The sequence below is a fragment of the Indicator indicator genome, chromosome 5 (genome assembly GCF_027791375.1).
Source record: "Indicator indicator isolate 239-I01 chromosome 5, UM_Iind_1.1, whole genome shotgun sequence".
NCBI lineage: Eukaryota > Metazoa > Chordata > Aves > Piciformes > Indicatoridae > Indicator > Indicator indicator.
Window position 1 is genome coordinate 19,552,215 of NC_072014.1, and position 10,238 is coordinate 19,562,452.

Here is a 10,238-nt window from a genome sequence, read left to right on the forward strand (position 1 = left end):
GCCCAACGCGCAGAGTTGCAGAAGCGAGAGATGGAGAAGGAGAATCCAGTCAATTCGCAGAGGTAAAAGCTGTCCAGCTAGCTCTTAACATAGCTGAACGTGAGAGATGGCCAAAGCTTTATCTCTACACCGACTCGTGGATGGTAGCCAATGCCTTGTGGGGTTGGCTGAAAGACTGGAAGAAGAATGGCTGGCAGAGGAAAGGAAAGCCAATCTGGGCTGCAGATCTGTGGCAAGACATTGCTGCTCGCATTGAGAGAATCCCAGTGAAAGTGAGACACATCGATGCTCACATTCCTAAGAGCAAAGCTACTGAGGAACAACAACACAACCATCAGGCAGATCTAGCTGCAAGAGTTTCCCAGGTGGACACAAACTCTGATCCTGATCCTGATCTTGACTGGAAACACCGAGGTGAGCTGTTCTTAGCTCGGTGGGCCCATGACTCGTCAGGACATCAAGGCAGAGATGCAACCTACCGATGGGCTCGTGACAGATCCATTGACATTTCCATGGATGCTATCACACAAGTCATCCATGACTGTGACATTTGTGCTGCTATTAAGCAGGCAAAGCGGATCAAGCCCTTGTGGTACGGTGACCGATGGTCCAAGTACAAGTATGGTGAAGCCTGGCAGATTGACTACATCACTCTACCTCGTTCTCATCTGGTAAGCAGTATGTGCTGACTATGGTAGAGGCGAGCACTGGATGGCTGGAAACTTATCCAGTTCCTCATGCAACTGCACGTAACACCATTCTTGGTCTGGAGAGACAAATCCTGTGGAGACACGGAACTCCAGAGAGGATTGAGTCAGACAACGGAACTCACTTCAAGAACAATCTTGTAAAAAACTGGGCCAAAGAGCATGGCATCGAGTGGATATTCCACATTCCCTACTATGCACCAGCTGCAGGGAAGATCGAACGCTACAACGGTTTGCTGAAAACCACTCTCAAAGCCATGGGGGGTGGATCTTTGAAAAACTGGGAGAAACATTTAGCACAAGCAACCTGGTTGGTGAATAGTAGAGGTTCAGTGAATCGAGCTGGACCTGCGCAATCAGATTTGTTGCGAAAGGAAGAAGGTGATAGAGTTCCTGTTATCAGAGAAAAGAATCTGTTAGGCAAAACTGTTTGGGTATTTTCTCCTTCAGGAGAGGCCAAACCTGTCCGAGGGGTGGTTTCTGCTGAAGGTCCTGGTCACACCTATTGGGTGATGCAAGAAAATGGTGAAATTCAGTGTATTCCACAAAGAAATCTAACTTTGGCTGAGAGAGGTTAAATTCAGAGTGTTGCGCAGATACAGCATTGCGCCCAAGAGGAGAGTTCATGAGATCTACGGTGCACGAACCCTGAGAGCCCTGAGTCACCTGAGAGTCCCTGTTCCTTCCTTCGCTCCATCTGCGAGGAAACAAGCTGTTTGCTGTTTTTCCTGTGATTTGACTCTTTTGAATCATCTACATCCGAGATAGCCGGAATGGACTATGGTCTTTATTCACCTATTGTTGTAGATATTATTTTAGATTAGATAAATGATAGTAGCAGCCAATGGAATTGTTTAGAAGGGGTGGACTGTGATGGTTTGAAACTGTCTTTTTAATTTTTCCTTGCAAAGTTCAGAACAGAGAAAGTGAAAGAATGTAAATAAGTCACTATTGGGTGTAAGAAAGCAAAATAACGATTGTTCTAAACACTTCCATTGGATAGATAGAAATGTTTAAGAACTATTACCCAAAACAAAGTAGGCACTCTGCACATTCTGCGTTCGGCAGTGGGGGCAGTTGCTGGGCTGTCTGGCTGCTGTTTCTTCTTCTCTTCTGGCTGAAGATAACACGTACTGACCTTGGCAGCTAAGTTAACAACTTTCTGCTTAACTAACTCTGCTTCTCTGTCCAGGGGGGGTTTGGGGGGGGAAGCTCCTGGGAGAGAGAGGCCCCTTTGGGAGGGTCCCCTTGGGGGGAAGCAAAGGGAGATCGGTTGTGCTTTTTCTGTTGATTGTATATATTTGTGAATGTCGTGAATTTTGTATATTTGTACATATTCATTGCATTTCATTGTAGATTTTAGACTCTGCTTGTAAATACAGCTTTTCATTTGCTTCCAGACTGAGCTAGCCTGGTTATTGTTGGTGGGGGGGGGAATTTCAGCTCACACCGACACATCTGTTAATAGCCATCAGCTCTCAACTAAAAGCTGTAGAGATGAATACTGATTTAGCAAAAATAGCTTGGATAACTACTCTGGGGGACAAAGATTACTCAAGAAACACATTCTCTCCCCTGCAAAGGTGAAGTTTACAATGGTAAGACAAAACTTTATCATCTGCCTTCTTTATAAAGCATCACTTCCAATCCAACCAGCTCAGTAATTGAATCTCCCAACATTACTTATGTCAAGATTTGCCAGCTACTAGTAATCAGTAAGGTAAACAGGTATTAAGAGCTTGTTGCCAAAAGAATTTCTACTTAAAGCAGAGCTATTAATGGCTTTGATCCTTCTTCCTTGATCTAAATTGCTTTAAATATTCTGAAGTGTATTAATTCTGTTTTACGTACCTTCTTTCTACCAGCCATTGCTCCAGTTATCTGACAGGACCTACGAAGTCCCAAATGGGAAAATTCAACCAAACTGTTGTGAATGGAAGAGGTAGGAACAGAAGATACTCTCCAAACTGAAATATAGTCCAGGAAATGAAAATGCTGAAAACCCCTGACTTTGTAAATCAATATCAATCAATGCCTTGCAAAATACACCATAAATCTGGAAGTTCTTGAGAGCTAATTCTGAGGTAATAACACTGCTTTATGTTATAAAACATTTCACAAACATTAGGACAATCTCCAGAGGCTTTTGATCCAATTTCATCCTTTTGGGGCTCTTCCAACAATTAAGAATTATTGGAGCATAGTACATCTCTTCAAAACAGATTTTTAAAAAAGACTAGTGTGAGTATGTGACATGTTTTGAGTTAATCCTCCAATGGCAGATAAAATTTAACCTGGAAGAATAGGTTTTAATCTAGAAGGAGAACGTTTTATTTAGGCTTTGGACAACGAGATTTCTCATGATTAACCAAGATTTCTGTTGCAGAATATATAGAAAATACAAAAAATCTTTCCTAAGTTATTAATAAAAAATGTTGAATTCTGATGGACTCTTGTGCAAAGCACTGTGGACACATTTAGTCACCCACGATACAGGGTTTTACTTGTTCAATTGCACCAATCTGCAGTTGTCTAAATTCGCCTGTATCTGGAAGAAAATCAACAGGCAGAAATGCCAGTTCACAGGTACTCTGCCCAATTTCCTTGTTACTTGCTTTCTGGATGGCAAACTGAACTGATGTAAGGCTTGACAGAAGTCACTGGGAAAATGCCATTTGTATGCAATGTCTGTTCTGTTGATACTCATATGTCGTAACAGAGTCTTATATATATGGATGGCAATTCACTTCAGGGTTGCAAAGTGAAACTGTATGTCATTGTAGGACTACCAATCCATTACATGGTCTACTTAGGAAATGAGCTGCTTGGCAGTGAAGATGAAACAGACTGTTGCTTGGTTTCAGGGGAAGTCTTCAGAAGGCTCAAGAAATCTGAGATGATCTTTCTCCTTTCTGGGAAAGCAAAAGACTACACAAGTGAACCACAGCTAGTGGTCACTTGCTGTTCTTACTGCCTTGACATAAAACTGGCTAAGCAGCAGGGAGCTGTGGAAAAGAAGTGGACTAGCTCCTCAAGCACCATGTACTATTGTCTTCTTGGCCAAAGGCAAAACGGAGAGGAAACCTATACTGGCAGCCTCTGCTACTGTCCACATGCAAAACTGGTCCTGTCTGAGACAGTTGGAAAACTAGGAATCTAAAAGATTTGGAGAGATTAAGATAAGATTCTAGGTAGAACAGATGTTCAGAAATGTGGTGAGCAATAAAAAATTACTGTTCTTTAGTGCACTGATGCACTTCCCTGGGGACCTAGCAGCAGGTCAACCAGATACGTAGCAGTGTGAGATTAACAGAAGTCTTCTATGAGGATCTAGTTGAAATAAACTGAACATGGCCCCCAGAGATCAGTAACTACTCTTCTAACTCCTCCTGAAAGCAACAGCTGAGTTGCATATAAAATAGAGTATCAGCTGTTATGCCTTCAAATCAACAATAAACAAGTGTTTAATGGTGGTTTTGACATTGTTCAGATCAAACAGCTTGTGAAGGTATTTTTTGCAAAACATTCCAGGGTAGGCATCATAACAGAAGAGGGCACTTTCTTCATAAGGGAAACCCTTCAGAAGAGGGTTTCTATTTAATACTTTCTGAATCCATGTGACTTTGCACTGTGCATATACAGGAGTGTAATGTCCTCTTTCTTATCTATTCAGAAGAGCTGTGGGAAGATCTGTTTCCTGCCTGCAGGTTCAGACCACTAGGTTCCCAAGAAGAAAGCACATATCTAACTGCACTATGTTTCCTTCCACAAACAAGTGAACTTAATTGCAAACAGCCTGTTTAATGCTACACTTCCTAAGGGAAGCACAATAATTAATGCATGCTGAACTTTGAATCTTAGTGTACAGCAATGAATTACATTTAAGTAACTTCACCAGTACAGCACCCACTGTTGCTTTATTTTATTTATGGTGCTGGAAATATTTGTTACCACAATAGCATGTAGGTTAAAAAAAATTGACCAAACAGTTCTGTCTAGCCATTAAAGGATTTTGTCATTGACATGTATTTCTTACTCAGTGTTTGCTTATGGAAGAACCACTTAACAGGCACTGCAGGTCTGCCCAGTCACCTCGGCTGTCAAACAGTGGGTGTATGATGTGAAAAAAACCCAAAGCAAACCAAACAAAAACCCCCAAACACAAATCAACCAACAAACAAAAACCATAAAATCCCAGGCAACTTACAGCCTTTTGCTAGCCTTTACTGACTCCCTTTTTAATGCTTCGTTACTAAAACTCTGGATGCAGACTGGAATCAAACCCAGCTTGCCGCTTGGTTTGAAGCAAGGAGCAGAAAGCTAGGAAATTCAAACTATACTGCTGTTTCTCATCTTAGGATCCACAACTGAGCACAACTCCACTGTACCTAAGGATCAGAAGACACTACATTGCAGGTTATAAAAGCAACATTATTGTTCACATTAGCATGCAACTGCTGAAAGTGCCTACTAATCCCTTCTGTTGGTGGGTGTTCCAAGTTGCTGACAGGGAGCATGTCTCAGCTGTGCGGCACCTGTAGTTTAACCAGTGACAACGTCAAATAGTCCATGTAAGCTTGCAGGAGGCCAGCAGCTAACTCCTAAGAAACTGTGCTGTTTCCATCCCTAAACATAATCCACATATCCTCTGGCTTGTCCTTTCAGAGACAATTTGTAGTTCACAATTTTATTTTTATGGCATGGATTGCATCAAATAAAAATTTTGCAACAGCTTAAGTGTTTCTGTTTTACCTAAAATATGGATTTTTTCTACGTTTCTTCTAGTTGGCACTAACGTTGACCATTAAAATCATGATCCCCCATACGAAGTGAAAAACATCAAAGAACATGTTAAGTGATTAAAACTGTAACTATAATCTTGTTTCGATGAAGCCTTATTAAAAAAGGACTTTTTTTGTCAGTTGGGTGCAAATCTTTTCCTGCAGTAGACTTATTGAACACTTAAGGTGTTACAGACGCTTCATTTTCTGTCTGTTAATCTGGCCCCACTGGGCCCTGAGGAGTTCCAGGTACGTTTCCGCAGTCTATGGAAGTCCCGCAAACCGACATCCCCAGCCGCAGATACAGACGTTCCCGGACACGGAGATCTGCTCCCGGACTGCGGCGGCCTGCCCGCGCCGGCTGCTCCCTGCAAATGAAACAAGGCGGTGGCACAATGCATGTTGCCCTCCCAGTAACCACTCCGAGGAGTAGGCGTCCTCGCCCCCTCCCCGCTTTAGCAGGCCCTCAGGGAGCCAGCCCGCGCCGCCCCAAAACGCGCAGCCACAGCGGTGGTAATGCCGCTGGGAGGAGCGGAACGCAGTGCGCAGCTCTGCCCAAGCGCCTTCAGAGTCACACGAACTGCCGAGCGCAAAGCCCACCTCCCCTTGCCTCGCTCCGCCCTCCCAGCTGCAGCCCCACGGCAACGCAACCTTGGCGCGACTGCGGCTATGCTGACGCGAGGCAGAACGCGACGCGTTGTGTGACCTCCCCCCCGCCAATAGAGTCGGTACAAAGTGACCTTGGCGCTGCATCCCGCCCTTTTCCGCCGCGCTGCATCCGGGCGCTCGCCGGCGGCTTTGCTGCGCCTGCGCAGAGACGTCCCAGCCCGTCGGCCCTAAGGTGCAGCAGCGGAGCGGGTGAGTTCGTGGTGACATGTCATCCGTCCCCATCGCTGTCCTGCAGCCCCTTCACTGTCTCACTCTCCCTCTCTCCGCAGAGACACCGAACTTTGGCCCCCGGGACGCCGCCCGCTGAGATGTTTGCTTGCGCCAAATTCGCCACCTCGCCCTCCCTGGTGAGTGGAGGTGCTAGGGCTCGCGGGGGCTGCCTCCTTGCCGGTCGCGGCTCAGGCTGCGGCGAGGGTCGCGACGGTCACGGGGCGCCCGGGGATCGGGCGGGTCCCAGACCTCCAAGGCAGGTCCTGAGGACGACCCCGTACCGAGAGCTGCCTGAGGGCGAAGGGTGAGGAGGGGGGGTTAGCAGCGGCTGGGCCCAGTTCTTCCCACCTCCTTAGCTAGGCCAGGGCCCTTTGCCAAGGTGAGGGGCCTTCCGACACTAGCAGTGAACGGGGAGGGCAGCGCAGCGAAAAGTCGCACTCCGCGACTTGCTGTAGGTCAAACTCCAGCCTGTTGCTTGCCCTAAACTAAGGCCAGGATTTTTTGCCCTTGCGGAGACAAGGGACTATCCTGCGGGAAAATGTCCTCTAGACTGCAGAACGTTTCGTTTTGCATGGTGCAGGCACAGGGTTCTCCTGCAGGAAGGGCTTTGTGCAAGAGCCGATATGACCTTAGACTGCTAGAAGCCCAAGGACACATGCAGGCCTCTTGTGGAAGAGGATTCATTCATTTACGTCTCACTAGATTTAAAAGTCTACGTTGTTTATGTGGTTCAAACAACTTTGGAATTTATTTTAATGGCTTTTATTTTTTCATTTTAAAATGTGTTGTCACTGCCTGCTGGTCTGTCTGACTTTTTCTGTTGCTGTTTTGCTCCATTTTTTTGTCACTATAACACATGTACATGGTCAATGAATGATGGAGATATTTGTAATAACATTTGAATACAATGCTGTCAAATCGCATGGCAGTATTTGCTTCTGTATTGTTTATTGCATATCCAGCTCTGCAAAAATTGCCCTCTTTCAAGACAAATGGCTTAGTAAATAACAACCTTACAATGTTACAGAATACTGTATAGGAACAGCTGTGATCAAGTGTTTCCCTTTTTTTATAGCTTTTTTCCTCCTTTTGCAGATCCGTGCTGGATCAAGTGTCTTGTACAGACCAATTTCGGCATCTGTGTTGTCTAGGCCAGAGGTCAAGAATGGAGAGGTACCTTATAAACAAAATTCTGTATCTTCCTAAATTACCTGGTGAGCCTAAATGTCCTCAACCTAGAGTTCACTTCTACTAACTCAAATTCCTGTAGTGTGAAACATGCTTTAAGTCAAATACCTAATAATACTTGTTGTCTTGCCCCTTCCCCTGAGAAGGCTTTCGCATTTAAAGTTGATTGCTTTCAGGTGGAACAGGTAACATTCTGAAGTTTTTAACTTATAGTTATAGTCTCATCACTTCCAAGAGGAACTAGGCATTGAATATTATACAAGTTTTAAAACTGCAGCATAACACAATTAGAGAAAATGGTATGTGCCTGAATATAATGCTTTTTCATGTTTTGTTTTCTTAGGGCAACTCAACACTTAATGGGGCCCAAAATACTGTCTCCCGACTAGCACTTAGAGAATTCCAGACTAGTGCTATCAGCAGGGACATTGACACTGCTGCCAAATTTATTGGTGCTGGTGCTGCCACAGTAGGTGTGGCTGGTTCTGGTGCTGGTATTGGAACAGTCTTCGGTAGTCTAATCATTGGTTATGCCAGGTAATCAATCAATCTCTCTTTTGCAAAGCTCTCAAATTGCATGCAGATGTATCTTGAGACAGCACCCTACAGCTAGGTTCTAGTAAGGATGATAGCACTGGAATAAATTCTGTTAATTATTGCTATTAATGGTAAGCATGTCCGAATAGAACAATATGAAACAAATATATTCATCAGGATAGCTGTACTGTTAGATTCAAAACTTTGTACACACTACCTGGAGAAGAGACATGAAAGAGGGGAAATTTGTTAGATGTGGTCATTGTTTCAGTCCCTGAAGTCAAATGTTTCAGCAGCATTCAGTTCCAGCCTGAAAAATTTCTTTATTTGAGGGAAGAAGTCCTAAAGACAAAATGGTGTGTGAAAACTGGTAGGAAGTAAAATGAGTTTTTATACTGTAGACTTCATAGTCAGGATTATTGTTTAGCAATGCTTAATTCAGTTTCCAAACACAATGAGCCTTACATCTCAAAATATGCAATTAATTTGTTGAATGAGTGGTCATTAATTCTAGAAATCGAAGAGGGTAAGGGCAGGGATTTTATACTAGGAATGGACTTTTTCCAGATAAGTTTACAATATTTCTGTATTAGGAATTGTTTGCGTGCTATTGTGTAAGAGCAGAACTGATACAGGCATAAAAAAAAGCTTTACTGAAGGTTTTATGTTCTTCATTACTCTTTCAACCAGTTAAGGCTTAAGTCTTTCTTAAGACTTTTTAGGCTCTGCTGAAGACAGTGAAGTTCACTTTCCATTTGAAGAAACAGTGCAAAACTAATGCCACATTTTTGAGTTTGGCATGAACATGTCAATAAGAGGTGGTTGAACATCACTGCATAATATTATGTTGAAGGGTTTTTTATTTCCTACATACTTCTCTGAGGGATAATTCATTGCTTTTTTTTTTTTTTGTGCAATGAATGGCTGTGTATTGCCTATTTCTGTTCTAGTTGGTTTCAGTTCCTGTATTTGTCTGAGAGCTACTTAGAATGTTCTACACAGCAGCTTCTGTGGAATATATTCTAATGCCACAGATGTGAAATAAATTCGTAAAGCATAGTGATGATAGTTCCAGCATGGGAGAATGTAGAGATGTCAAAATTGTTTATTAATGTAGTCACAAAAACTGCTCATTTGGAAAAGCCGTATACAATCTGTGTGACTTCAAACCAGTCTTGATTGCCAACTCATTTGTCTTCTGTGAAATCCTTGATAAAGATTACTTTGGCTTGAATTTATTGGATTTTCTGCTCTAGAATCTGTACTGAGGAAGTATGAGCTTCTGAATCTGTCAAATGCATTGAACTGTATGAAAAGCATCTTAACTGTAAAGATAAAAAGTTCTTACACCTTCACTTTCTTTTAGAAATCCTTCCCTGAAGCAGCAGCTGTTCTCATATGCTATCCTGGGATTCGCCTTGTCTGAAGCTATGGGTCTCTTTTGTCTGATGGTTGCTTTCTTGATCCTATTTGCCATGTGAAAGGAGATCAGCCTGTAATATTGGCATTGGAATATAACTGCATTTTATGGGACTCCCAAAATGTTGGTGTCATGGAAATTGATGCTGTTTCCAAAGTCATTTCATTAAAGATAACAACTTTAACTGTCAACCGGTTGCCTGCATTTATTATCTTTCTCACTAGAATATCTAGAAGTGAGCATCATGTCATTCAGTCACCATGGGTTTCTCCTGATCATGACATATTATATAGGACCCTTCAAACAGTGACTTCCAAGTCAAACATTTTATTTATTTATGGGCATGTCGCTTGTTTGTTAAAATTAATGTGGCATATCTTTGAAAGATGAAGGACTACACAGATTAAATGAGAATGCCTGTACTACTGGCCTTGTTCCTTTGTTTGTTTCAGACCTACCCAGAGCTGTTTCTGTGCACAGTGTTTTTTCTCAGGTCAGCTGGCACAAGAAGGTGCTCTGGTACCTCTTAATAGGAGCTAAACACAAATCCACATACAGTGATAGGGAAGTCATCTTCGTATCCTTTTTGGTTAGACTATAAATTTTGATACCATAGTAAAAATTTTCTACTCGGTTCCCACCAGTATCCCAGCTGAACTAAAACTAATGACTAGTTTAAGTTGGTCCAAGGCATTTAGTTGTGGAACATTGAGTCTATACTCTTAA

At 43.0% G+C, this 10,238-nt stretch overlaps 1 protein-coding gene across 1 annotated transcript; it reads left to right on the plus strand.

Annotated features, from left to right (window-relative positions):
* The first annotated feature begins 6,290 nt into the window (after positions 1-6,290).
* Positions 6,291-9,912, plus strand: ATP5MC3 (ATP synthase membrane subunit c locus 3). Its single transcript, XM_054380982.1, has 5 exons — positions 6,291-6,346; positions 6,427-6,504; positions 7,463-7,540; positions 7,899-8,092; positions 9,459-9,912. The coding sequence occupies exons 2-5, from the start codon at positions 6,466-6,468 to the stop codon at positions 9,571-9,573; spliced, it is 426 nt and encodes a 141-aa protein (XP_054236957.1). The 5' UTR covers positions 6,291-6,346; positions 6,427-6,465; the 3' UTR covers positions 9,574-9,912.
* Positions 9,913-10,238: the final 326 nt, after the last annotated feature.

Excerpts from the sequence above, each read along its gene's own strand:
- ATP5MC3 (XM_054380982.1), top strand. The coding sequence starts at position 6,466 with ATGTTTGCTTGCGCCAAATTCGCCACCTCGCCCTCCCTG. Across the intron at positions 6,505-7,462 it reads TCGCCACCTCGCCCTCCCTG|ATCCGTGCTGGATCAAGTGT; the intron begins GTGAGTGGAGGT and ends CTCCTTTTGCAG. Across the intron at positions 7,541-7,898 it reads CAGAGGTCAAGAATGGAGAG|GGCAACTCAACACTTAATGG; the intron begins GTACCTTATAAA and ends TTGTTTTCTTAG.